At 43.4% G+C, this 27,979-nt stretch overlaps 1 protein-coding gene across 4 annotated transcripts; it reads left to right on the forward strand.

Annotated features, from left to right (window-relative positions):
* Positions 1-2,050: 2,050 nt before the first annotated feature.
* On the forward strand, positions 2,051-26,800 carry KLHL24 (kelch like family member 24). Of its 4 annotated transcripts, none has more exons than XM_031053074.2 (8): positions 2,051-2,199; positions 6,421-6,533; positions 10,564-11,551; positions 16,416-16,600; positions 17,792-17,910; positions 18,668-18,856; positions 19,277-19,465; positions 20,648-26,800. In XM_031053074.2, exons 3-8 carry the CDS (start codon positions 10,632-10,634, stop codon positions 20,846-20,848), a joined length of 1,803 nt encoding a protein of 600 aa, XP_030908934.1. In that variant the 5' UTR covers positions 2,051-2,199; positions 6,421-6,533; positions 10,564-10,631; the 3' UTR covers positions 20,849-26,800. The 4 variants fall into 4 exon arrangements, with proteins under 4 accessions (XP_030908934.1, XP_005154010.1, XP_033919525.1 ...); XM_034063634.1 differs by lacking the exon at positions 2,051-2,199 and adding an exon at positions 4,080-4,271; XM_005153953.4 differs by lacking the exons at positions 2,051-2,199; positions 6,421-6,533 and adding an exon at positions 3,020-3,745.
* Positions 26,801-27,979: the final 1,179 nt, after the last annotated feature.

The following is a 27,979-nucleotide window of genomic DNA, read 5'->3' on the forward strand; positions in this document are numbered from 1 at the left end:
CCCCATGTCACTGCCCATGGCAGGGGCTGCACTCATCCTTGCTGCCTCACTGCTGCAGACAGGAACCCACTACTGGCCTGAGCAAAGGGTTAGGATGTGCAGCATGTGGGGCCACAGGAAAGAGGATCTACACAGTCTGGCCAGGAGGCAGTGGGCATAGAAGAGGTTGTACTGGTTTGCCAAGTCCCTTTGCTATGCAAGTGCCCGCGCAGCAATCTGTGTTGCAGATGACATTTCCTGGTGTGGTTCCCATTTCAAACAGGTGATGGGAAGAAGAGAGGCTGAAAGGGACGGGCCCTGGAAAAGTGCCTCAACCCTAAATGCTTGTACCTGCTGATTATCCCAGCAGAGCAGCTGAAGACAAGGTGACCCACAGGGCTTTTGGCAGGATGATGGTGAAAGTCTGTTCGGGTTTTAGCAAGTTTGGATGTGTTCTCAGTATTTCATCACATGAAGAGGCTTTGCTCTACTTTCATCCTCATCTAAATCCAGCCTCTCCTTTCTAATGCTATTTCCATAAGACCTCTTCCTTTTCACTTACTGTACCTCAGCATTTTCCTGGCATACTCAAAAAGCAAATTCCTCAACTGTTCTTCCTCACAATTTTCACCACTCCGTACTCACTATTCTTTGTAATCCTGCTGAATGGCTTCTGTCACTATGCTCTGTGCTTGCTTGCATCAGGACAGGGCTTGGAGCAACCTGCTCTAGTGGAAGGTGTCTCTGCCCATGGCACGGGGTTGGAACTGGGTGAGCTTTAAGGTCTCTTCCAACCAGGACCATTCAATGACTCTGATTCTATGTTGTCACTCAACAACACCTCTTTCTTTTTGGAGCTTTCTGACCATTAACACCTTTGCTAGCAGCTTCACAAGCTGTTCTCCCTCCTTGTGCTGAGGATTTGTCTCATCTCTGCTCCATTCCTTGCACAGCTTTTCATGATATTCCTTATGTTGCTCATTCATTGTCAGCCATTAGCCTCCACTCATCCTTGCCTTGACTCACGTGTCTAAATTCCCTCTTTTACCTGGCAATACAATCCCTGTGTTCCATTCGGGATTTCTGATGCTGCTCACTGTTTAATGCTGCTCTCTCTGATCAGCCACCAGGGTAAGGGACTTGGTGCTCAGCCATCCTCTCCCTTTGTATTCTTCTTCACCTTCCTGCTCTTGGTTCTGCAGTTCACCCCCAGCTCTTCCTTCAGCTCTGAGCCCTTCCCTGGGCTGGTTAGGGTAGGTGTAATAGCTACTAAACCAAATCATGGACTTGCTCTGTTTCCTGTGTGTGTGAACTACTTGAAACTCGTTTGGGTTTCATTAAAGTGCAGTAAGGGGTTACAACGCTGCACAACTCCCCGGAGCACATTGGCACATGGCTTCCTGAAACAGTGGATGTGTGTCTCTGAAGGAGCGCAGTGCACACTGCACCGCTGATGAGAAGCACCCGACGTGGTGCTCAAACTCAGCACCACCAGAAGCACATGCACTGGCACCGGTGGGTGCATGCCAATGTCTTCACACAGGCTGCTAATTTTAGGGTTTAGCCTTTCCAGTGCCCCGGAGATGCTTCCAAACCCTCCAGAACCACTGACCTCTTCAGAAAACATTGGCCTAAATGCTTTACAAGTGCTTTACATTGTTAAAAAAGCATTAATGAAGCTTTATGGAAATGAGTAATCTTTAATAATCGGCTTCGGCTTCTCGGGCAGCGCACAACTGCTTATTTTGGGAGAAATGCTTGGTGCAGCTTGAGAACCAACAGCCAATCCCCCTGCCAGCAGGGGAATGAACACCAGAAGGATGTAGTAGCTCCTCAAGTATCCCTAATTTCAGACATCCTCGGTGACGCTGGCTTTCTGAACTGGAAGTGCCTGGCTGTGACTGCACGCGTACATGTGCACCTTATGAAACAATTGATTGCTCAATGAGCATTTCTAATGAGTGTTTTCCTTTTAAATGCTCCATTTGCCCTCTTCACAGGAGGCATTTTTGCCATGTGCAGTTTTTATTGGGGTAAACATAGTCCCTTCAGGTAGCTCCCTCAAGCCTACTTCAGAGGTATCCTGCCCCTCTTCTCACGTTCTCCCTTCCCAGGACTCATTCCTTGAATCCCTTATGTTTTCTGAAGTGAAATCTATAGTCATATTGACCCCAAGGGTTACAGGCTCAAAGGACCAGGGCAGAGGAGAGAATGTATCAGGTAAGAGGTCTATTTTAAGCACAACGTTTTTTCTTAGGCCATATACTGACCAGATTTAATGTCTTTGTAACAATCAAGACTTCAGCTTATTAATCATGCTTATATTGAGTTATCGCAGCACAGCTGCACCACAGGATGTCAAGGGTTTATCTTTGCTGCTGATGTTGTTTGGGGTCCTTCTTGCTTTCCCAGGCAGAGGATGAAAAATGGACTGAATGGTGTCACCTCTAAATCTGTGAAGTTTTGAGTCTTCACTTGGCAGGAGAATGGTTGAAGGTTCCGATTGTTTATGATCTTTGTGGAAATAATTCACATTCCAAAACCAACTGACATTTCCAGTCTGTTTCCAGAAACTTTGCCTTTTAATTGCTAATTCTGACTGTTTTGTGAAGCTGGAATTTACCTGACCCCAGGGACAGGCAGAGCTGGTTTAGACTAGGAAAATCTGAGACTGGTTTGCTCCAGAAAGGATCAATCCTGCAGTCCTGAGCACCTCTGGAAGTGTTCACAAGCTGTGTAGACAAGGCCCTCAGTGGCTTGGGTTAGTGGTGGCCTTGGCAGTGCTGAGGCAAGGTTGGACTTTATGCTCTTAAAGGTCTTTTCCAACCTCATTGATTCTATGATTCTTGATATACTACTACACAATGTAAAGAGCAATGTGACCTACTGCACAGAGCACAAGGCTGTGCATGCTTCCCAGGGAGGGCCTAAGGAGGCAAAAGGAGGAACATCCCGAGGCCAGAAGACTGTGTGGGTTAATGGAATCATGGAACAGTTTGGGGTGGAAGGGGCCTCCAAAGGTTATCCAGTCCAACTCCCTGCAATGATCAGGGACATCTTCAACTAGATCAGGTTGCTCAGAACCACATCCAGTCTGGCCCTGAATGTCTTCAGGGGTGGCACATCTAAAAAGTGAGGATATATCATGCCTGGGATTGATACCTAACACTTAGGAGAGCGAAGTAGGTGGTGGATAATAAGGAATTGGCGGTTCCTCCTTTCCCTCAGCAGTAAGGCGCAGGAGGGAGAGTCATCCTTCTAGGAAGGAGAATGCTGCTGGTTACCTGCCTACCCGAGCTCCACGACACTGAACAAGGCCTCATTTAGCACCCGGTAATGAAGTTAATTCCAGCAGGCACGTCCGTGCCCTCTCCACGCTGCCCCTCGTTATGGACTCGCGAGTTTGCTGGTGCTAAAGGGCAGAGCAGAAATAAATTTCCATACTGCAGGCATGTTCCACCAGCCCGTGCCGGAGCGCGGGCTGGCGTCCAAGTGCTTTGGGTATGAAGTGAATCTGAGCTCCGGGACAGGCTCAGACCTGCTCTTCAGATTGCACCGCGATGACAACAGGGTCCTGCTTTTCCATGCGCAGTTGACCGGCTGCCACCGCTGCGACCTGCACCCTGAGCACCCCGGCTGGAGCTAACGTTGGCTGCCTGTGTTTGGCAGGGACGGGGGAGCTCCACTTTGTGCTGCTGCTGAACAGAAGCTGGCAAAGGTTTGTTGGTTGGGAGCTCGATACAAACCAGGGGAAGCCGTGGCTCAGGTAGGTAACGATGCTCTTGCGAATGGTGTTTTTGTGTGCAATAGTTCCCTAGTTCCGGTCAGACAGACTGAACAGCTGCACAGCGACACGACGCATTATTTACTGTAGGGCACAGGTCTGGCGGGGAGGGTTCGGTTGGGCGCACCAAGGGGGTGGTGTTACCGCTGTAGCTGCCACCGCAGCGCACGGCCCCCTCCTCACGCTAAGCCCCTGGAGTGCACGGTGAGGAACGCAGGCTGCCTCCTCCGTGAGTGCCCGGTTCCGGGCCGCCCCGGGCGGGACTACAGCTCCCAGCGCCGCGCGGAGCCGCCGTGACATCATGTGCTGTGGCTCGGCGGTCACATGCCCCGCCGGCCGCTTTGTTTTGAGCGGCGCTGGCAGCGCGACCGGCCGCGGCGGAGAGGCCTGAGCGCACCGCACCGGATCGCTCCGCTCCGCTCTCCCACCGACGCGACGCGACCTGACCCGACCCGACCCCCGGGCGGAGGCTGCTGCGGGCGCAGCGCGGAGGGGTCCGTTCCCGGCTGTGAGTGCGGGGCTGGGCCAGCAGCACCGCGGGGAGGGGCGCGGGGCTCCGCCGAGGCGCGGCTGTTGTGGGGCTGGCTGGGACCGTTACGTGCCGCGGTGGGGACGGCGCGTCCCTGCCGGACAGCGCGGGGCGACCGCTGCCGCGGCGGGGAAGGGCGGTTGGTAGCGCCGGTGCCCCGGAACCTGTCGGCTGATGTTGTGCATCCCCCCACTGCGTTCGAGCAGCGGGGCACAGCGCGGCGCTCCGGCCGGTCCCGGCCGAGCGGGGCTGGGGGTGCCGGTACCGGTGGCGCCGGTACCAGTGGCCGTGCCCCCCCCCCCCCCCCGTCCCGCGGCGGTTTCGTAACACGGCGCTACCCCGTGCCCCTTCGGTCCCCCCCCCCGGACGGCGGCATTGGGGGCCCTGCGGGCGCGGATTGGTTGGGGCGGTGCGGGGAGGCGGGGCCGCGGCTCGGCACCGCCCGGGGATTGGGCAGGGCGGGGGCGGGGGGGCTGCTGTCGCTAGGGCGGCTCGGGGTGAAGGTGAGCTGGAGGGCGCGCGTGCGCGCGGAGGCACCGGGCCCGGAGCCGGTGGCACTGCGCATGTGCGCTCTCTAATCGAGGGGGGGACATCCCCGGGAGAGGGGGTGTCGTATTAGTGCGCTGGGTTCGAATCCGGGTCCCGTCCTGGTGCGGCCTCCGGCCTCTGTCCCGTGGGTGCGGAGCGCCCGGGTTCGTCCTTGTGGTGGCTGTGAGGCTGTGGTGCTGCAGCACCGGGTACGGCCCGGCCTCGGCGGTGCCCGCGGTGCAGTCGGTGTGTGCCGTGTACGGTGTTTCCCCCGGCTGCGAGCCGCGACCCGCCGGTGCGGCCGCTTCCAGCCTCGCCACTAGCGGAGCGGGAAAGGGGCGGGCAGTACCCTCCGAGCTGGTCGGGGTCGCTGGTTTGGCCTGGGGAGTGCTTTGGGATTGTATTTAGTTTGGATGAGGCGTTGTTCCCTTATATAGCAGAAAGGGGCAGCAGCATGCTGGGAATGCTTTGGGATAAAGCTGTAGGAATAGGACCCTTGGGGAGGCTCCCACATGGCTACATGTCCAGAACCCCATTCCTTTAGGCAGAGGCAATGTCCCGGGGTCGGGCCGCCAGCCTGACCTATGAGGTCTGTGTTCTGCCTTTCGTGAGTGCGTGTAGAGCTGACAGCGATGTCCCCTCCGCACAGCACAAGGACGGCACGCAGGGCTCGTGCGCTTTCCCCTCGAGTGCGGGCACAACCTTTCCACTTGCAGGGAAGTCACCTACGGGCTTGTACACAGTTTAGAGCTGGTCTTTTTGCTGCTGTTTTTGTGTGGTTTTACATCATAATCATGAGTATCACTTCCGAATCAGTTCCTGTTTTTGCGGGGTGGCTTTTTGAGGGCTTTTTCTGTGTGTCATTAACTCGATTACTGCTGAATTTTGGCATTCAGTTTGTTTGTTTGTTCTAATCGTAGTGTTGTTAAACGTTAAACAGCTTCTACAATGCAATGAACTCCTTATTGTGTCAGTCACCTTAGTCGTTTTGATTTCTTGTTTCCCAGTTAATATTCTTAAAGACTTCATCTTAAAGGCATTCAAATCCTCAATTTCTATTGTAAATCTGGACCATCTCTTTAAAACCAACAACTTTATGGTCTTTTTTTTTCCTATCACAACAAAAGGAGAAGTAAAGGCTGTGCTTGTGGCTGGTGGAGGGAAAGGTTATGGGAGATTTTCCTCCTCCCCTCTCTTTAAAAGAAAACAACAAGAGCACGTGTTGTGGTTCAGCCAGTGCATTGCAGTAGATACAACTGGGAGTTTGTTTTCGCTGACTCTTGCGGTAACCCAGACATCTGAGATGAAGCACATCTGCAGACCCTGTTATCTGAAATCACACCAGAATTACTTAGAATAGGCTAAACCTGAGCTGCAGTTCCCACGCTTCAGAATGAGAATACCCTTTATTTAGTAAGTTCAGGTGTGTTATCTTGGGGGTGCTGTTATGGATATCGTACAGCTAATAGATTTGACTGCTCTGCAGGCCCCGCCATGCCAGCGGTGTCCCTGGTGCCATGAGGGTGCTGGGTTTTGCCAGTGGCTCCTGCCCTTTCCGGGGCAGCGGTCTGTTCTAGCACCTTCTTTTCTCCCTTTGCAGACAGTCAGCAGTGCGGCCACACCACACAACTGCCTGTGCTGACGTGACGTGGCAGCGGGCACGGGGTGGAAGCTACCTCCACTGGCAGCAGCAGAAGCCCAGCTCAGCCTCAGGTATCACAGAATGGTTTGGGTTGAAAGGGACCTTAAAGCTCATCTGGTTCCAACCCCCTGCCACAGGGAGGGACACCTCCCACTAGAGCAGGTTGCTCCAAGCCCCTGTGTCCAACCTGGCCTTGAACACTGCCAGGGATGGGGCAGCCACAGCTTCTCTGGGTACCCTGTGCCAGCGCCTCAGCACCCTCCCAGGGAAGAATTTACTGTCTAATTTTAATCTACCCTCTGTCAAGTTAAAGCCATTCCCTCTTTTCCTATCACCACCTGCCCTTGTCAAAAGCCCCTCTCCAGGTTTCCTGTAGCCCCTTTAGGCACTGGTCATACTCTTAAGGTCTCCCCTTCAGGAGCCTTCTCTTCTCCAGGCTGACCCAGCCCAGCTCTCTCAGCCTGGCTCCAGAGCAGAGCTGCTCCAGGCCTCGGCAGCACTTCCATGGCCTCCTCTGGACTTGCTCCAGCAGCTCCACGTCCCCCTTGTGTTGTCCCTCAGCTGGATGCAGGACTGCAGCTGGGGGGGCCTCAGCAGAGTGGGGTAGAGGAGGAGAATCCCCTCCTTCAACCTGCTGCTGGTCACGCTCCGGGGATGCAGCCTGGCTTGTACTTGTGAGACTACCCCCTGAGGGTGAGCTTTACAGTGGAGCTCTGTGCACCTGATGACTCCTGCACAACCTGATAGCCAATGGTCTTGCCCTGACCCTGGTTGTGTGTTTCCTCTGCTGCTTTCCAAGAGTTCTGCTAACAGGCCAGAGGAGTTCTGTGGCATGCAAGTGACAGGAAAACAGCTTTACCAGAAAGCTGCTAGCTGTGTCCAGAGCTGTGGATGATAGGAGAGGGGTAAGATACATGAGGATGTTGTAGGAGGAGGAAGGAGGAATTTAGAGTACATAAACGTAAATTGCATAGGTTTTACTGATGGAAGGAGATAGAGCAGGTATTTTACAGATCTCATTTACTGGCCTGTGAACTGGGCTCTTAGGTTATTTCTGAGGAACATCTTGAGCAGACAAGCCTACAACAGTATAGATTAAGGACATGGAGGAACCTGATCTTCTGGTGCGTACAGCTTAGTTTTGAGATGTGTAGGTAATGTTGGAGTTGTGTCTGCATTTGTAAATAAGTGTTAAAACCTGTTGATAGAAAGTGTGTTTTGCTTTTTCTTCCCAGTTTTTTGTTTGCATGGGGAGACTCTCTGATTTGTATAAGGTCTGTCCTTGCTGACCTTCTCTCAGGCAAGTGATCCAGTGCACTTTGTGGGGTTTTGATATAATAATTCCCATTAGTTGTTTGGGGGGAAAACCTGACTGTTTCTCTTTCGCTTCATTTAATTTACTGATGAGATCTCAAATGTGAGAGTGTCTGATTGATGCTCTATAGTGCAGACCTGTTGGCGTGTGTAAGCACCTTCAGATGCACACAGAGAAGGCGCAGGCAGGTACATCTTCCTCTGTGTGTTTCCTTCCTTTACACTCTAAACATTCGACTTCAGGCACAGATTGCCCTCTGCCTTTCCAGAGTTGAGGCTGAACCATGGGGCAGGCAGCTGGCAGTGGCTGCCAGAGCAAGGTTTGCCAGAAGGCCCTATCACATGTATGTCTGATAGAGCCAAACGTGCAGTGGTGTTACTGATTTTTTTACCAGTTACTTTGGTCCAGCAAACCTACAGAAGTAATTTATTGTAGACAGAAACCAAAGCATCGTATATTCAAAAGCAGTAATTTTTGTGGTAGAGTGTGATTCTTTTTCCTTTCCACTCTCTGCTTTGTGAATTTGCAGTATTTATCCTCTTGATCTGTTTTTTCTGTGGATTTTTTTAGTTCCCCATTTCTTTAATCCTTTGGGAGATTAAAAAAATAAAAAAATCACTTGCTGACCACTGATTTTGTGCTGTTCCAAGCACCAAGAGACTTTGCTTTCTTCAGTGAGCAGGCTTAAGCCAGAGCCTTTATTTCTGTTTATTAGTGATTGCATCATGTTGTGTCTTCTCAAGTCTTAACATCTCACATAATAAGAAAGATCTCATGTTGAAGGCCTTTATTTTTCACTTGGTTGCTGTGTTTTGCCCTTTTATGCAACATGTCAGCATCTTGTTTCTGATTTCAGGCTAACTTTGCTTTGGAAAAGCTCCATTAGTTTTAATGGCATTCTTCTGATTTAAATCTGTGACACTGGAATCAAGCCTTTAGTGTTTATATTTTCATTATTATATTTCCCTCTTCTACTGCTGGTGCTCTGTTTCTGCCAAGTAGTGTGGAATTAAATTGCAGATAAAGTTCACCGTAAGGGTTAGAGTGTTGAAGCTGGTGAGGAGGTGGTGGTTGTTGTTGTTGGTTTTGGTTTTCGTCTAGCTTGCGTCATTCCAGGATAGAATGGTTGTGAAATGCGCTGGATAGAGTATCAGCTACTGATAGACTGTCTATTTCTGCCTCTTTAAAATCTCTCTTAAGCAATCAGTTATTAGATAGGCTCATTGCAGCAGTGTTTTCCAGGCATCCAAGTGACAACTGATCTGTTTTAATGACAGTTAAGTATTTTGTAGGGTAAATGAGCCATACCAAACACCTACCTTGTAAATATGCTTAAGGAAATTTATATGGAAAATGATGGCTTTAAACCCTCTTTTCTCAATGAGTAAATGTACAGCACACACGCTGTTCTCTTGCTCTTGATTAAGATGGTGCCTTTTAAAGCTGCTGTGTAAAAAACCTGTTTAAAAAAAGCCTGCTCATTGTGTTCTATATTAAGCGATGATGTAGGCAGACTTGGATGGGATAATTGCAGACCTAAAGATGCTAGCACGTCAGGAAATGGCATTGCTGAGAGGAGCTGATGTTTACTGACTGTATAAGTGGGGAATGAGGGAAATTGAACACAGCTTTGCAGAAGCATGACAAAAACTTCCATAAACTTTAAAGCAATTCCGTGCATGTCCTTCTAAGACACACAAATAAATATGACTTGCATCTGGAATGATACCTGTGTCAGCCTCACTGTATTTTGGTGGATGTCCATTTTAAAGCTCAGGAGAGGTAAAAAGCCCTGTTGCTGCTAGATTGGTGGCTCACATCTCCACTAACATGCACTCTCTGCCAAGTCAGCTGCATTTCCTTCACTTATGGACTTCAATATCAGCATGTGCTAACATTTGAGTACTTGATTTTGGCAGTGTCAGTGCTCTGATAAATGTAAACATGTCTTTGTGTGCAGGGGAGAACATTGTACACTTGTATGTGAAACTGTAAAGTGTTTGAGCAAACCTTCTGCCAGTAATTATTTGCTAGTAATACTGTGGAAAACAGAAACTTTTCCTGTCCTCAGTAAGTTGCCTTTGGTTCTTATTTCCAGTAGTTTTACACAGACAAATGCAATTCTTCTTTCATTCTGTTTTGGGCGCTAGCAGTTTACATTAACCTTTCATTGAATTTTAGGCTATTGGGGAACTCATTTTTAGATGCTGGGATGAACAGGTGAAAACTTAGACAAGGTTATTAATTGAGATAACTGAATGTTACTGAACACTTAACATTGTAACCTTTCATATTTATATATATTGGAAGCGGTGATTTTTGTTATACCTGAACTTTTACTTTGGAGGTTTCGGTCTCCTGTTCCTTTCCCCCTTTTGGAGTAGTGCTGTTACACTTGTACTTAAAGGCTCCAGCCGAAATTTTCTCATTTGGAAAGAGAAAAACCCAACCTCTCGTTCTTTATCCAGGAAATCCTTGGCTTCTGTCAGTTAGGTGACCTCCCGGAGTGGAGATCACAGTTGGGTTTTTATCTTGAACACTAATCAAGTAGTGCAGGGACATTCAGAACTCGCCATCCAGAACACGTGTTCTATGGGTATCCTTTGCGATTAACGTGTAGCTGAACATTGTCCTGTGCAAGGTCATTTTCCCTGTGATACAGTGTCAGCTCTAATAAAGGCCAAAAATAGTCACAGCTCATAGTGACCAAACGAGTGTTTTGTCTAATTCTCATGATGAAATTAAGGCTGTACCAGACTGAGTACTGAAGTGTTTTAATTTTTCAGACCGTAGCACTGTGAAGGAGAAGCTCTGCAAATATTTCTCAATGACTCTATAGCCAACTGATGTAACAATGGTACTAATATTGGGACGCAGACTGAATAGAGAGGATAGTGGGATACGAGATTCCCCTGCCACCAAGCGGAAAGTGTTTGAAATGGACCCAAAGTCGTTGTCAGGCCCTGAGTTTTTCGACTTCTCCTCGGGATCATCCCATGCCGAAAGCATTCTCCAGATCTTCAATGAATTCCGAGACAGCCGGTTGTTCACAGATGTTATTATCTGCGTGGAAGGAAGGGAGTTTCCCTGCCACCGAGCCGTTCTCTCAGCCTGCAGCAGTTACTTCAGAGCTATGTTCTGCAATGACCACAGGGAGAGCAGGGAGATGCTGGTGGAGATAAATGGCATTCTTGCTGAAGCTATGGATTGCTTTTTGCAGTATGTATACACGGGCAAGGTGAAAATCACTACAGAGAACGTGCAGTATCTCTTTGAAACATCAAGTCTCTTTCAGATCAGCGTTCTGCGTGACGCCTGCGCCAAGTTCCTGGAAGAACAGCTGGATCCTTGCAATTGCCTGGGCATCCAGCGCTTTGCAGATGCACACTCGCTCAAGACTCTGTTCACCAAGTGCAGAAACTTTGCCCTTCAGACATTTGAGGATGTGTCCCAGCATGAAGAATTCCTCGAGCTGGGGAAGGATGAGCTTATCGATTACATTTGCAGCGATGAATTGGTGATCAGTAAGGAGGAGATGGTGTTTGAAGCTGTCATGCGCTGGGTGTACCGGGCGGTCGAGTTGCGAAGGCCAGTGTTACATGAACTTCTGACGCATGTCAGGCTCCCGTTGTTACACCCAAACTACTTTGTTCAGACTGTGGAAGTGGACCAGCTGATTCAGAACTCCCCAGAGTGCTATCAGCTGCTGCATGAAGCCAGGCGATACCATATCCTTGGAAATGAGATGATGTCTCCCAGAACTAGGCCACGCAGGTGAGGAATTTTCTCTCTCTCCCTTATTTCTGTAGCAGAAGGAAGTAGTTTGCTGTACAGATGTTTGATAGATACACACCCAGAAACAAAAATCTCTTGCAAATGATCCGGAGCCACTGCAGTTACACTTCTGTACGTGAGTGTTTTTGCACAGATTATTGCCATGAAATAAAAGACTGTTTGGGTAAGTGAACTCATATTGCCTTGCACATAAAATACTCTCTAAAGGTTCTTGTTTGCTAGGTGAGATCTGAAGGTAGTTTGTACAACTGCAGTGACTTGAAAATAACTGACTGTGCTATAGCAGGTAAACATCCCATTGTCAAACCTTCTTTTTATAACAAAGTCATGGAAGTATACAGCGTGCTATAAAGGATGGGGATAGATAGAGCATTCACTTGCTACATCACAGACACCTTACAAATGGAATAGTACAGGGATTTGTAATAGAAAACAGACAGCAGAACAACAGGTTCTTTGCTGAAGAAACTAAATCTTGCATTTTTACAGAATTACAGAACAGTTCCTGCAATTTCATGCTTATTCTATGACATTTTAATAATTCAGAATTGCTGCGACTTAATAACGTGTTACACAAATGGGTGTCTGAGGTTGTAAGAAGAAACGAGGAAGAGTCCATTAGTGGCATTTATGAGGAATGGTGGTTGCAATTCATTTCTTCTCCTGGAAATGTCTTCCCCCAGCCTTACCTTTCCCAGCCTGTCATGAAGGCTGACATGAGAGCTGGTTTATTGTTAACTCCAGCTGATTTGAGCTGTAGTTATAAAATCATGTGTTACACTAAGGTGATGCAATGAACTGAGACAGACAGATTGTGTTAAGAGTTACTCTTTGTTTACTCTTAGTCATGTGTGGTTGCTGTACAGTCACTGTGCAGGGAACCTTTATTTTTTTTGGCATGTGTTAAAGGCTTGCTTATAGGGGGAAAAAAATTACTTGGTGAGCATTTGCCCCATTAGTGGCTTTCCAGTCTTAAGTCCTGCTGTGAGAGAGGTTCTCAAGCTCCTTGCAGCCCGGCTGCCAGGTTCTCTAAGCTGTACGCTGCCATGGAGGGTCTTTGGAAACTTGTGGTTCATGGCAGTTTGGTACACTGGTAGTTTTGAAGAACATTTCATACCCTGAGTGTGGGCCTTGGGGAGGGAGTTCAGACCAAAGACCTCCTTGTTTTATGAGCAATGGGAGGGGGGCTGTATCTTGTGTGGGCATCTCATGTGGTGCTTGTTCTATGCATATTACTCTGTGATAAAGAAAGCAAATCCTCTAAGACCTAACAGCTTTGTCCAAGTGCATGGTGTGTGTGTACTTGAGAATCTCAGCAGCCTCAGGGTAGTGTTCTAGGTTGTAGATTAAGTACCTTGCCTAATGCAGGGGATTTCTGAAGCTGGGGAGGGGAGGAGTTGGTTTCAGAGTTTGTGGGGTTTGTTTGCTTTACTGCCAAGCTTATTAAACTGCACTGTGATTCCAGTAGGCAGGAACAAGAGAAGTAATTTACAAAGAGAAAAACTGGCTGACCTCCCAGCAGGAATTTTTTCCCCTTTCTATATTACATTCATTGAATAGTTGTTTGTCATTTGTTTCTGTTGCCTGGTTGTTTCTGTTGCCTATAGCAAAAGAGATCGTGTTTTAAAATAGTTACCAGGTCCCCTTCCCCCATATTGTCCTCAAGCCTTTCCTAGGCATTTCTGGGGGGCTATGGGGAGGAGCAGACACTCAAGCTCTTTTCCTTCTTTCTTGCCTTCCTTAATTTCTTTTTGTATATAAACTGTTGCTAAAAGGAGTCAGGCTGCAGGATCAGGAATTCCCACACCAGTGGTTTTACTGTTTCAATTGTGATTGCCTGTGTGAGTATGTGCGTACCTCCAGGTGAAACAGGTTCTAACCAATTGCTTCAGAAGAACAGTGTGGAATGCAATTTGTAGTTGGTTTTTATTTTGTTTTTCCTTTCTGAAGCTGGTGAAGAATTCCCTGAAGTAAATCAACGTTTAAAATGCATTTCAAAGGTTGCCTGCTTTCTCTCTTCCCACTAGGCATGTCTGTCTGAAAGACCTTTTCATTTACTTACAATGACTTAGTGACATCTTGAGGTTGTCTCTCATGCGCCTTTTAAGTCTGTCTTGTCCCCTGCTGCTTGTATTGCATGGCACATCTCCAAGCTGAGATCAAGCAGTGAGCAATAACACATTTCCATACACAAAACAAAATAAGCTCTTCCTACTGTGTGCTTTGAATTATCTCCAGATTTTCATGTACCTGTGAATTCTTCAGTCACACAGTTTCTGTTAAGCTGTCTGGTAACAATATGTGAGTGTTCTCTTCAGTTAATTAGAAGTTACTACATTTATTCATTCTAATGCATCCTTTTCTGTTATAATGTAGCCCCTTGGCTTTAATGTAGTCCCTTATTCCCCCCTCCCCCCAAGGCGATGAGTGTTTATTTCACTTTATAATCTGTCTTTACTCCATTTCTCCATTTACTGCCCAAAAGTGACCTAAAAAATAGTAGTGATTTACCAGAGTTCCTGAAATTTGTCTCCCAGATTTAAAATGTTTTTGAATGCAATGTGTCTGAACTATACTGCAAGTACTTCTGTCCAGCTGACACTGTGCTGGCTGGCATTCTCACCTCCTCTGTAGGTCTGCATGTAACTCAGGACCCCGTGGAAACCTGCTCTTAGGAGTGCAGGGGATTATATGGTATTGTGGGTTGTCTTCCACCCCACCCCCCTTTTCTATTTTGTGCATCTTTTACTGAGAGGAGAGTGTCTCCTGGAATCTGTCTGGTGCCTGTTTTAGCTCACCTCTGTTATTCTGTTCACACCATTTCTTTGGAGGGCTGCAAGGAGGACTTTTATTATGCACCCTCTGTTGTTCACAAACAATGCTTTGAAATTAACCTTAAACCCTGCAGAGTGCAAGGCTCCTTCAAGGAAACCTAACAGAGAAAATGTTTCTTAACGATACAGTTAGATAGGGACAAAAATGATGCGGAAAAGTTTTGGTTTTCTGTGGCTTTGAAGTACTGTACTAAATGAATATTTTCTTTAAAGAGCAAAACTCCCTCATAGCAATGAATGGAGCTGTCTCCAGTCAAAGATTTTGGGTTAATTTAGTGTTAAAATACAGGTTGATAATCTGGTACAGTAAGCTTTTCCATAAGCAATGGAGGCTTTGATTCTAATCTAGAAAGGAATAAACAGTTTTCCTCCATACATACAGTTAGCTGACATATCTGGGCTTGCTTTTAAGGCAAATTGAGATGACTACCTTGCTTTTAAGGAAATTCTTTTCCTGAGTGATGCTTTCTGGCACAGGAACTTCCCGTCTCTTATCCTTTGAGAGATTCTTTTCAGAGTTGTTCCTCACAAAAGCAAAAACCAGTAACAGTAAAGACATAGAAACCAGGAAGGAGCATGACTTGAGAGCTGAGCAGCTGAAGAGAGTGTTTCTTCTGACTAGTTCAGGCACGTGAGTATGCTTCCTCGATTACCTGTCTTCGTTTGTGTAAGCTTACATTGTCATTTAGCATAGCCTTTGCCTATTTAAAATACTTTGAGTAGAAATAGATATGGTATATTTAAATCATGGTAGTGACCAGGAGATACAGAAGGGCTAACTGGTTTTATTCCTGATGTTTCAAACCAGGGAAATATCATCGGGATTTGTAAGTTAATATGTGCATTAGCTCCCATTAGGAAATTTGAGGATGGATCGTGCAACTTTTACAACAAATGCTGTCATAATTTCGGTTTGGTTTGCGGTTGGGTTTGGGTTTGTTGGGAGTTTTTTTGGGTGAAGGGGAGTGGGGAGAGAACCGCAGTACTTAGCAATATGATGAATAAGATCATACACTGGAATCAAAGTTGAAGCAGAACACAACAAAAAGGTTTACCAAAAATAAGATTAATCTTGCATTCAGTTTTACTTAATTTCAAGCAGTCCTTGAAATAGCTGTATCAGTGCAAAATCCTTTCTGCTGAATGCCCTAAAAAGACAGGATTTTGACAAACGGTTGCTAGACATTATAAATTTGAGAGGAGGAATGAAAGTTGGTCATAGTTTGATTGCATGTCAAAGATGATTAATTCTCTACATTCAAATGGGGATTAACATAATGAGTTCTGTTATTGCTGTGAATACAGATTATGTATAATGCAGAAGCATCGAGTTACTAGAAGGAGACTGAGTGTGGAATATAATTTAAAGGCTTATTTTTGTACATTGCAGACTAATGCTTAATTTTTTCATACAGAGTTTTAGGGTTTGTTTTAGGCTTAAATTCTTATTTCAGCTTTCCTTAATGTTTTCTTCTGTCACTGCACTTTTTCACCTTTTTAACTGTGCATTGGCTCTAAAGTCTCTTTTCCCTTATTTTGGTTATTAAATGCCTTTTTTTTCAGCCAGTAAAGAACTTAAACCTTTTAAAACTGAATATTTAAGCAATGTAAAGCCCTATGAACTATGTGATTGAGAAGGGTTCATGGGGACTGGTTTCATTGTGACTGCTCACCTCGCCTCACTCTCTGGCCTCACTTGAACTCTGTTTCTGGTACCTCTAGGTACACAGTCAAAGGAAAAGTATTTCTAGAGTAAGGGTTTTCTGTAATTATTTGATTTTCACACAGGATGTTGTGCAATGCAATTCCACCACTTACAGCACCTTTCTGTGTGGTAACCTGCTGTGTAATGAGACAGCTGGAAACAGTCAAAACCTCTCTTTGCTAAATAACTCTTTTTTTGCTGTAGAAGTTAATTCTAAATAATAAGCTTTCCAAACAGTGGTGTTTGGCCTCCATGTACTACTAAATATCCTCTACATCTGGGTTTTCTGTGTTCACTTTTCTAGATCAACCGGTTATTCTGAGGTGATAGTTGTTGTTGGAGGCTGTGAACGAGTTGGAGGGTTCAATTTGCCATATACTGAGTGCTACGACCCTGTAACAGGAGAGTGGAAGTCACTGGCTAAACTTCCAGAGTTTACCAAGTCTGAGTATGCAGTGTGTGCCCTGCGGAATGATATTCTTGTTTCAGGTGAATAATCCTAAAAACATTCAAGGCTTTGTCTTTTCTTTGCTACATCTTTTGTTTTGTTATCTCTTTGTAAATAGTGTTACAGATCTTTGTAATATGAGCTTCCAGCAGCTCGACTGAAAGTCACTTTGTCAGTGGTGAGCACCAGCCCCAAACCAAACTCTCTATATACTATCTGTAGACTATAAACCGTGTTTTCTGGGACTTTTGCTTGGTATTAATTGACAGGTTTTAGAGCTGATTCCAGGATACCAACTGTATTTAAGGAGACAAGTTTCTGCTCCTTAACTGCACTGCTTTAAAATATACTAACAGCCTGTTTGCAACAACAGTTGGAAAAATCTGAAGCCACAAATCCCAAGCAGTCTTTTCCCAGCAGCATTCTCTTTGGTACAAAACATGTTGGATTCTGGTTAAACCACCAGGTGTCTGGGAACAGCACAGCAGTGGTATGTTCCTGCTGATTTGCTTCTATCATATGTATTCCCAGACTCCAAAATTAAAACAGTTTAAGCTTCTTCTCATGGTGGGAATGTAAAATGGAGTTGGGGATCATTTATACCAGCCTTTTAGGGTGAAATGAGCAATAGCTGTAGTTTTTAAACATCTCTCATCCTGCCTTTTGGCTAGGGTAAATTTATAGGGTTTAGCTGATGGTTTACACACCAAGCTCCATGTGTCAAACAGAGAAATTGTCTCCTCAGATGTGTAGTACCTGTGTCATTTGAACAAACTGTAAAACCATGGAGATCACAGAATCATAGAGTCATAGAATAGTTAGAGTTGGAAAAGACCTCAAGATCATCTAGTTCCAATCCCCCTGCCATGGGCAGGGACACCTCACACTAAACCAAGATGTACACATGAACCAAATAGAGGAACAGATGGGGTTATGGACGTGCCATGAGGCAACACAAACAGTTAAAGAATTCCGATCTCAAGAAATAATCAGAAGGGATCTTAGCATGTTTCTGGGAGAGGCACACATGAGTAAAATAACTTGCTGTATGTTCTCATGTTTAAAATCCACTGAAACTGAATTTTTTCAATCAGTTTTATGAACATAGATCTTTATTTTACATAAAAAAGACATGAAGTTTTCATTGCCTGATCTACAGAGGTATGTTAATAGTTAAAATATCTCATTCAATAGTGAATTTACTGAAATTGGTATATTTTTTGTTTTCCAAGGTGGAAGAATCAACAGCCGGGATGTTTGGATTTATAACTCTCAACTTAACATTTGGATCAGAGTTGCCTCCTTAAATAAAGGCAGATGGCGTCATAAAATGGCTGTTCTTCTTGGTAAAGTAAGTGTATTAATAATGGTTTTATAGTGGGGATGTTTGTATGTAACAAAACAGTGGAGCAAACATATATATGTATTCAGCACTACTTAGTATGACTGTGTCTTGACATAAAACCACTAGCTGGGATCAGCTGCCCATGGGATTCTGTTAATGAAAGTTAGGGAAGATGTGGTAACCCTTGCTATGTGTGGTTAGGGAAGCCTGTGGTATCCCTTGGACTTCTGAAAGGTGAGACTTGCAGCTGATGCAAACAAAGGGAAGAAGGTAAAAAAAATAAGGTCTGCTTCTTGAATATGAGAGAAGCAACAGGAAAGTAAAGTTTGCAGACCGAAAGGAAGAAATAGTCCTCTGAGCAAGTAAGAAAAAGGCAAAACTCAGAAAGGCAGAGGTAAATTCAGATGGATTCTTGCTGTTGCTGAATTTAATACATAAAAGAGAAATGCAGAGAAGTGCCTTTTTTAACAAGTGGCATTCGAATAGGAAGTTTCTAGCTCACTATTAAAAGTACTTTGGACATGTGTTTGCAATGCCATTGCACACATGACTGAATGGAACTCTCCAGAGAGTCTTTACCTATTATTTTTAGACAATACCCTTCATCCTTCTCCTGTGTATAAATTAAAAATAAGAGGAAAGTGTTCCTTCACAAACCTAGAAACATTAATGGTTCTTGCAGCTTTAAATTTAATTAAATTTCATCTTTAAATGTAATAACTACTCTAAAAATGAAATTATAATTTTCACAATTTTTCATTAGGTGTATGTTGTTGGAGGATATGATGGGCAAAACCGCCTCAGCAGTGTGGAGTGTTATGATTCGTTTTCTAATCGATGGACAGAGGTGGCTCCCCTTAAAGAAGCTGTGAGCTCTCCAGCTGTCACCAGCTGTGTTGGCAAACTCTTTGTGATTGGGGGTGGTCCCGATGACAACACGTGTTCTGACAAGGTGAGTTAACTGTTTTATTGCTACTTTTATCTATGGTAAACAGTATTGCTGGTTTAAAAACATATCAGAGAGAGATCTAACTTTTCTGTTGAATGAGTATGGAACTACAGTGATACAAAAAACAACAGTAGAAAATGTTAACTCAGTAGGGTGCTTCTACTGTGGTCTTCCTCATGGGTACTCTCATTGGCTGCACCAGTTCTGTGAATTTTTAAACTTGAATGTTAGGAAAATAATGTTGAACATAGTGCGTGTGTAGATGTTATTGATATATAGACCTATATTTATATTACCTTGATTTTCATGGGGGGATATTGCCCACCAGCTATCACTGCTTTGGGCCTCCTTGTATAACTCTGGGTTTGCCAGGTCAGTTTTTGAGTTCTGGTTTTAATCTGAAATGCATGTATTTACTTTCAGGTTCAGTCTTATGATCCTGATACTAATACTTGGTTGCTCCGTGCAACTATCCCCATTGCAAAAAGATGTATTACGGCTGTGTCTTTAAACAATCTGATCTATGTTGCTGGTGGGCTTACCAAAGCAATATACTGCTATGATCCAATTGAGGACTACTGGATGCATGTACAGAATACATTCAGCAGACAGGTAATTAACACTAAAGGCCTGCAGACATCTGAAAGGTATTTTTTTACATAAGTATCTTGGCATGAAATGAGTATACTTGTTTAACTCTATTAAAATGGCATCTGATTCCATTCTTGCTATACCTCATCTATGTAATTGAAGCCCATGCAGAAGAGGAAGTTTCTAAACTAGCAGCATTCAGCTGGCTGTCACTGTTAGCAAGTCCAGGCTTCTTGTTTGAGAGCTGTTACTGTTGGAGAACAGTGTAATGGATGACATTTTAATTGTATAAAATCCCTCTCTGTCAAGTTCTACTGCATGTTTTAGTTTAGACTGAGGATAGTAATGTCCATATAATCGACTAGAGCCTTTCATGCAAAAAGTACTGAGGCTGTTTTTACAGTGTGAGGAAAACCCCACTATATAGCACAGAGTGTCTGACTTCAGTAGCAAGAGCAGTATCACTTCCACACATGGAACACTGAGTAGAATTTAAAGCTGTGTCCCCATGGTAGTGAAGTGTGTACCTAGCTAGTTTTCCTGATATTTTTAAAACATCTATCCCATGCTCTATGGTGTCCACCTTAACAGAAAGGCCTTCTTGCTGGCCATCCCTCTATTTCTCTGGTTTGGTTTGTGTTCTGTATTTAACAGAAGATTTTTCCATGCCTGCTTTTAAGGAAGAAACAAAATCCTATCTCTTTGCTTCAAGCAAGACATAGGGCTGTCTTTTTCTTATGCACTCTTTTCTTAGTCATAACTCTTTTCCTCTCCCGTGTTTGCATCCCTCTTCGTTATCTGTTACTTCTCTGAGGTACCTCTCCTTATTACCATTTTTTGCATTAATACTACTTACCGTGGTCTCTCTTTTGAAAACTTTTGTTCTCTTTTCCTTTCCTTTTCTCAAATGTTTTAACTGGTAAATGCAGAGTTCAGCTGTATTCCATTGTATCTCTTGTCTGAGCTATGTGTAGTGAAGGTCTAGACATGAAATAGTCTTTTCTGAGGAACTGTGCTTCTGATCTCCCCAATTACTGCAGAAAAATAGGATTTTCTGCATTGCCCCTTCCAGGAGGGAACAGTATAGGCCAGTCTGTTTACAAATGTAGTCACAATGCAGTCCTTCTGCACTGGGGTAGACATGCAGGGATTGAGGTCTTGCTGTTTAAATAATCATGTATTTCTTTGTGTATTTTGAAACAGGAGAACTGTGGCATGTCTGTGTGTAACGGAAAAATCTATATCCTTGGTGGAAGACGAGAAAATGGTGAAGCCACAGACACTATTCTTTGTTATGACCCTGCGACGGGCATTATCACAGGAGTAGCAGCCATGCCCAGGCCAGTATCGTATCATGGCTGTGTGACGATTCATAGATATAATGAAAAAGGCTTTAAACTGTAGTTTTTTTTTCTTGGAAAAGAAGAAGATGGCACGAATTAAAACAGTGGTCTGCTGCAAGACAGACTTTTTAAAGATTCCTGGAGTGGGAGAATGTCCTTTCCCTGCCTAAGTGTCATACGAAAATTATATCCTGTGCCTTTAGAAAAAGAGTTAATGTAACTTGCAAAACAAGTCTGCAAATCTATCCTGTAACCAGAGTTCAGTTACATCTACTGTGGGCTCTGATGCAAGAGCAGTAACAATACATTGTACTAATGTTCAGAAAGCTTGCCTTATGTGTGCTTAGTAATTAAAATCTTGGAAGCTTTTTGGGGAAAGTGCCTTCACAAGCATTTGTGCCTGTGTCCTAAGAAGTGTTATCTGCAAGGTGTTTCAGGTTCTGCTAATTGGAAAAATACACAGGCAAGTAAATTCCAAAGAATCATCTAAGATAACTACCTACAATTTAAAAACTTATGTAATTATTGTTCATATGCACAGCATTCTTACAAGCAGATCACTTGTCTTAACTGAGTAGATTTTATGTCAGGTCATGCATGGTTTGGAATTTAAACAAACAAAACCAAACGGTGTGGGACAGAATCTTTGAGGAATGCATTTTTTCGAAGAAGAAGCTGGTTGTTTAGTAAGCCACTGCAACTTACTGCAGTAACAGTCATGTACCTAGCACTATGGTCCTTATTTGTTGTGTTACTAAGCATTCATCAGAACTACAAGGCTACATGACATGGAAAACTAGTGACCGTTGGGGTGTAGGCACACATCTGTGCAGCAAGTCTGGAATCCCAGTTTTTAACTTTCTGAATAGTAATGGCTGAAGTCTGAAAGTTACTGGGTTTGCTCTTGGCTCACTGCAAAGTGTCTCTAAACTATTCAAGAAATAAAGGATCATGACCTCTGGATTCTACTACTTTTTTGAATCATATTGTAAATTGCCTCATGATAGACGTAGGGAATGGGGTTGCATCCTACAGCTTACAAATTGGTCTTTCGGATAGCTCATCTGCTGAGATGGCAGAGTACCTGCCAAATATTTCTTGGCCTTTCTTCAGACAATCACTCTAGCACAGGTAAACTATTGTATAAGCTGCTTGGCCACAGATAAAGAAGTTCTGGCAAGGTCCCTCCTGTCACCAGAAAAAATATCTGTGGACATGTCCACATAGCCATATGAGGAAACTCCCACATAACATGTTTTGGGTAATTTTGAAGCTTCAGAAGTGCCTGTATTTTGACATGCACACACACACACCCTTTTTTTTAAGTAAATGTTTTTGGTTCTTTTTAAGTCCTCCCTAGGTTTCTGTACTAGGTCTCTTTATTTCCAGTACACAGTTGTGTAGTTGAGGCACAAGTTCATAAAAACTGAAATAGCACTTGAGAGTTGGAAAATGAATAGGATTGTCTGTGTACCAATTTCCTGTTAATCACCAAAATCCTCAGGAACTGCTTTTCAAAGGAATTCTGAGGACACCAGCCAGTAGGGAAGAGTTGGTCAGTGCCAGGGCAGAAGGCAAACATAAGGTCCTTGCAGAGACAGCCCTAGCCTCAGGGTTCTGGTCTCCATGCTTGCTCAGGATGGTGAAAACAAGCACCATCTCTGGAACGTTGTTTGTTCCACTGGACTATCCTCATCTGTTTGTTCAGAGTATTTCTTCATGAGATGGAAATTCTGATCCTCAGTGAAGCTGTGCCAAACTGGGAGTCATCACTTTGAGTAACATATGGCCGTGACTTTTAAAGAGCACTGGGAACTGCACTTAGTGATGCATTAACTTGTAACCTCAGGAAAGGACACAAACTTCAGTTTCTGGCTGAATACCAAATGTTGCTTTGTATATGTTAAGAATACTGATAAAATACAAATCTCTGCGTATCAGTGATGTAATTAGGAATTCAGTCTCTGAGCATGTACATTCACATTGCCCTAAAAAGAAAGTCCCTTGGGAATATAAGACAAATGAATCTGATTAATTAATCTTTTTCTAGATTTCTTGTGTTTCTGCTCACCAAATGTTACTTTGAAAAGGTAATTTCACTACCTGTGAATAAGGTCCGTTGATAGCAATGGTAATTGCCCAGTAACTGATACTGTATACTAACACTGTATATAACTTGTGCCATCATTGTAAATGAACACGTAAAAAATTACAGGAGCACTTAATTAGAGATGCAATTTGAAAAATGCTCTCCTTTGATTCTCATCTTGTTTGTATTAAGACTTGTGATGTTGATTGTCATGCTACTGTTTTGAAACATTCTTTATTCTGTAGGTGTAGAACAATGTCATTTATGTATAGGTATCTTTCAGTTAATCTTGTTTATAATACTGCACTACTCTGTAAATAGCAAGATACTGCTTTCCATGGGTTTTAAGATTTATAGTTTAGTTGCCTATTCTTAACAATTTATATACCATTACCTATTATTTTGAAAATGATAGTGTTTAATGAACCAGCAAATGCAGAAATGTAGCTGTAGAAGAAAACTTTGCTTAGAATTCTTGAGAACCTGTATTCAATGCTGAACAGTTAGATGTGTGGAGCATTGCTAAAGTGGCAGTTATTCATGCAATGATTTCTTTGCTTGTTAACTCTGTAAATAATTTGCACTTACAGCCTGCTGTGTTAGAAAAGTTATTTTTAGAGGCACTAGAAAAGAACAATTCACCTTTGGTGTAATGAAAATGTACCATTTTTCTAAGAAGGATGCGTTAATTTGGGAGTTGCATTCCTGAGCCACCCATTTTCTAATGCATTTCACTTGGATAGAGATTAATTCAAAGATTTAAACTCTCACTGTTGTGCATATCTAACTGCTTAAAGTTCATGGGCTTGAGCAGCAAGTTGTGTGGTTTCTGGTTGTGGGTTTTGGGGTGGGGTTTTTTTTTGTTTTGCCTAGGAGAGAAACTTATTAATGCCATCTAGTATAATCAAAAGATTTTCATCATAAATGGTAATAGGTTTGGTATCTATGAAGTAGAGATACCTGCACAAAGATGTAACTTCAGTCTAACTATACATGGGCTCAAGTATCTCCAAAGTCACACCCAAAAATTACCTCTTAAGCATTTCACTCTGTAAAAGAAATGAGAGTAAATGTTTTTCTTCTCCATTTTGATGTGCACTTCATGAATTACATCCTTCTGTTCCTAGCAGTATGATGTTAATTGAAAAGAAAGTTGATGCTTCCTTGCAGCATGACTTTTAGAAGGTTCTGAATAGATAACTTCAGGACTGTATTACAATGCAGTGTATAGCCGCCTGCTTTTAGATATACCATGTATTCCCTCATTTTACAGCCATCAAGCGTGTAACATTGCTTGGTAATCATTTAGTTTTCCCTGTAGGCTCCCTTCTTGGTAATGCTTCAGTAGACATAACTTGTGGAATCTCTTCCACTTGTACCATCAGATGATCAATTTTATACTATGTGCCTGGTATGCATTTTGAGGATTAGGCACTGTGCTTGCCACTATAGCACCAAAGGTCCAGAGCTGTAGCATTTGTTTTGTTTTAGTTGGCACCAATGCAGTTCCTGTCAAAGATTGCTTTTGTTTCTACTCTCTGCAGCAGATACCTTTAATGCAGATTGTTGACATGGACCCTTACTATAGTCAAACTTTCTAATGATATTTTTAGCACTGCAAATTTTTGAGAGAGATTGATGTAGGAAGAGGAGGAGCTCACCTTGACAGAGATTCAGAGGAAGCTATGGTCACCTGTGCTTGATACCAAGGACACTGCTGACTGCTCCAGCTTCTTCCTCAAAATAGTTGAGCTCACCACGTTATCTTAGATTATCTCAGATTATCTCAATTTATCCTGCTTTTGTTTCATTTGAGCTGCAAGGACAAAACAAGATGCAGTCCCACTCCCTGTGACCTCAGGTTTCCCTCCTGCCCAAGGCACAGTGGTGAGCTGGAGCTGTTGCTCTCAGTGGGTAGGCAGAGCTGTGAACTTAGTTCAGGTCCGAAGAGAGACGCAAAAGAGAAACTCATTGGGGTGGGATGAGATATGACACTGTGTGTCTGGGCTTTGTGCATTTGGCTGGGCTTGCTGAAACCAAGATGTTCTGGATGCTCGGAAGTCTGCAATTCCAATTTGAAACTCAGGTGGTAAAAATACTTCATATTGTCTACACTGAACTAAGTTGAAGCAATAAAGGTACATATATGTTCATGGTCTTCTAGTGACAATGTTAAGGAAAGGCAGAGGTTAATTTTTCCTAATTGTCCAACTAGGGAAGTATATGTGGATTTGTTGGTTTGTTGTTATTTTCTACCACTGAAGATGGCAAAAGCCAATTCTAGAGCATTAAGAAACTCACAAGACTTTGCACTGTGAGGCAAAATGAGTATTTTCATCTGAATGTAGTCTCATGCACACAAGAAAGTACAAATGAAATGGTTTGTTGTGCCTGGTTAAAGAAATCTGAGCAACATATGCTCATAAAAGGCGTCTACAATGCAAGATGAGATTTTTAAGCAGAAATGTGCTATCTGATTGGAGGCCAGGCAGTAATTTTAACACGCCTAGCACACAAGTTTCCTCTGTGTTGCATTATTTCAGGTGACATTAATAAAAATGCATCTGACTGTCAGTTCATTATGACCGTGTCAGTGTTGTTGAGCATTGCCACAACAGTCAACAGCCTCCTACCAACCTCAGACCAGATGTTCTTTGCTCACTGGCTGTCTTCCCTAACTAACATTACACATAAAGTATACAGTCCTTACTTAAGGACTTGTATTTACAGGGACATTTCTTTTTTTCTACGGTAATGCTCTAGTCCATGATCATATGTTTATGTGTGACTATCTGTGCATATGAATAATTCTGACATCCTTTTCTGATAGTGCTGTTATAAGTAATGCACATAAATGCTCCTCTGTACAGCATGTTGATAATGTAATTATGGCTTACTTTATATTATTAGTTCCAAAGAAAATACTGTGTGTTAATTTTGAAAAGACCTGTGCCTTGAATTCACCTTCTATTTTTATCTATTGTGAAAAAGAGCTTGGATTACTTCTCCCAATTTTTGTTGTCATTACTAGGATCAGTCTTACTGTCCAGACTCTCAGTGTCCTTCTAAGAGAAATAAATCTTACCATTTGCTAACCGTAATAGTTAAAACCTCTTGTTTAGAATGTGCCTAGAATGCTTCCATTATTACAGGCTGTGGCAGATTTAGACTAGGGAAATCAGTGTTTGTCTCTTCCTATTCTTTGTTTTCAGTTGCAGAGGATTGAAGTTTAGTCTTTGACTTCCTGTCCTTAACATGTACAGTTTCTTGTTTTAGTCAGCAGCCTCTACACTCTTTCTGAACACTCTGACTTGTTGAACCTCTTGTTCAATACACATAATATGAAGCAATAATATGGTGCAGCATGACAATAAGGAAATCAAGAGACTTGAATGTAATGTATTATTACCAATTTCATCTGTGTAAATGCTGGACCTGTGAGTCATTCTCCTCATGGCGCACCTGTGCAATTTGGAGTTGGATTAATAGGAGCTACTTGGACATGGAAAGAGAGTTTACCTCCTGAACTGTTACTCCTATGATATCTTCACCTGAAATCATTTTTTGATTTTCCTTTTTGCTGAGGAAAACAGCATTTTGTTATTCCTTGACAGTTCCTTTATTTAATGAAACATAAAAGGCATAGTTCTTCAAAGAGCTGATACTGTCTTCAAGAGCAACCTGGTGCAGCACAAAGGACATTTGAATAAAAAAAGTGCAGACCACTTACTGTGTGCCAGATTCAGTGTAACGTTATCTCACATATAACATTAAGGTCTTCAGATTGTGCTGTCAGTAGGAAAGTGATTTTGTAATGTAGCACAATTGCATTAACACCTGTTATATTTAAATATATTTCTTGCATAAATCTTTGAAAGTTTTTTAAAGTTCAGTGTACCTAATAAACATTTGCCTTTTGAATAGTTCACTGTGGTTTTTTTTAGGTTATGAGGAGTTCCAGAGTGGGGCTTGGTGATGCAAGGAAGAAACTGTTTCCTCTGGATCATTTAACTTGCTGGATCCTGCCCCATTGCAGTCTCTGTATCTGCCCATTCTTCTGTCTCACAGTCAAGGTGTTTTCCCTGCTCATCTTTCTGTCCTCGGCATGGAACTTACTATTGATATGACTAAAGGCCAGCTAGAGGCTGTGAGGTGGCAGAATGAACTGATAAGGAAAACGGGAAAAGTGATAAAGCAGGGAAGTGGGATGTGAAATACTGGCTAGGCCTGGGTAGTAGGATGGGAAAAGGATGTGAATGGACTTGAAAGACAAAACTGGTGTGGGAAATCAGGAAAAGGTAACATAAAACTAGGAAGGTTACTGGCAACAATACAGGTTGGGAAGAATCCTATACAACATCCCCCTAAATTTTGGTACTTGGCCATCTTGAGTTTCTACTTGCTGACAGCAGAGTAAGGGTTCAGACTGTGATGGCGTGATACTACCACAGTTGAACTGATGGAAAAAAAGTATTTGGTTTAATACCCCATTTTTAGAGATTACATCCATCCTTCATGTATTTTTCTAGCTGTACTCCTGGCTAGTAAGCAAGAGTACTTGCTTGTAATGTGTGTTCTGCATCTCAGACTCAGAATTTGCCCTTCACATAATCCTAGTCTTGCCTTCTTCCCCAAAACATTTCTTTTAGATACTATTCAATACAGCCTCCATAGCTTTGCCCTGTAGCCCACTGAAATGTGATCTGTATTACAAGTCTACTCCCCATGTGAGGTATTCAGCCATGGGGTGTTCTGGGTATACCAAAATAAAACAAGACCCTGATATTCAGTATAGTGTTTTTCTCTCTGACAAAAAAGAAATTGGTACAAGGAAAGAGCAGCTCTTAATAGAAATGGTACCAGGCATTCTTCATTTTAATATAACTTAAATGGACATTATGATCCTGCGTCATGTTCCATGTTCTGCAGCTTTGAGATGCAGAAAACTGAAGTAGCTTCACTAGTTTCAACAGTTTGAAACCTACCCCCAGAGAGATGAGAGTCTGTATGCTGTACTTCTGAGATGAGAGTCTGTATGCTGTACTTCTGAGATGAGAGTCTGTATGCTGTACTTCTGAGATGAGAGTCTGTATGCTGTACTTC

This window comes from Melopsittacus undulatus, chromosome 6 (genome assembly GCF_012275295.1).
Source record: "Melopsittacus undulatus isolate bMelUnd1 chromosome 6, bMelUnd1.mat.Z, whole genome shotgun sequence".
NCBI lineage: Eukaryota > Metazoa > Chordata > Aves > Psittaciformes > Psittaculidae > Melopsittacus > Melopsittacus undulatus.

Bases quoted from the DNA above. Each gene is read 5' to 3' on its own strand.
- KLHL24 (XM_031053074.2), top strand. From the start codon at position 10,632: ATGGTACTAATATTGGGACGCAGACTGAATAGAGAGGATAGTGGGATA. The intron at 17,911-18,667 runs GTAAGTGTATTA...ATTTTTCATTAG, and splicing joins TGGCTGTTCTTCTTGGTAAA to GTGTATGTTGTTGGAGGATA. The intron at 18,857-19,276 runs GTGAGTTAACTG...ATTTACTTTCAG, and splicing joins ACAACACGTGTTCTGACAAG to GTTCAGTCTTATGATCCTGA.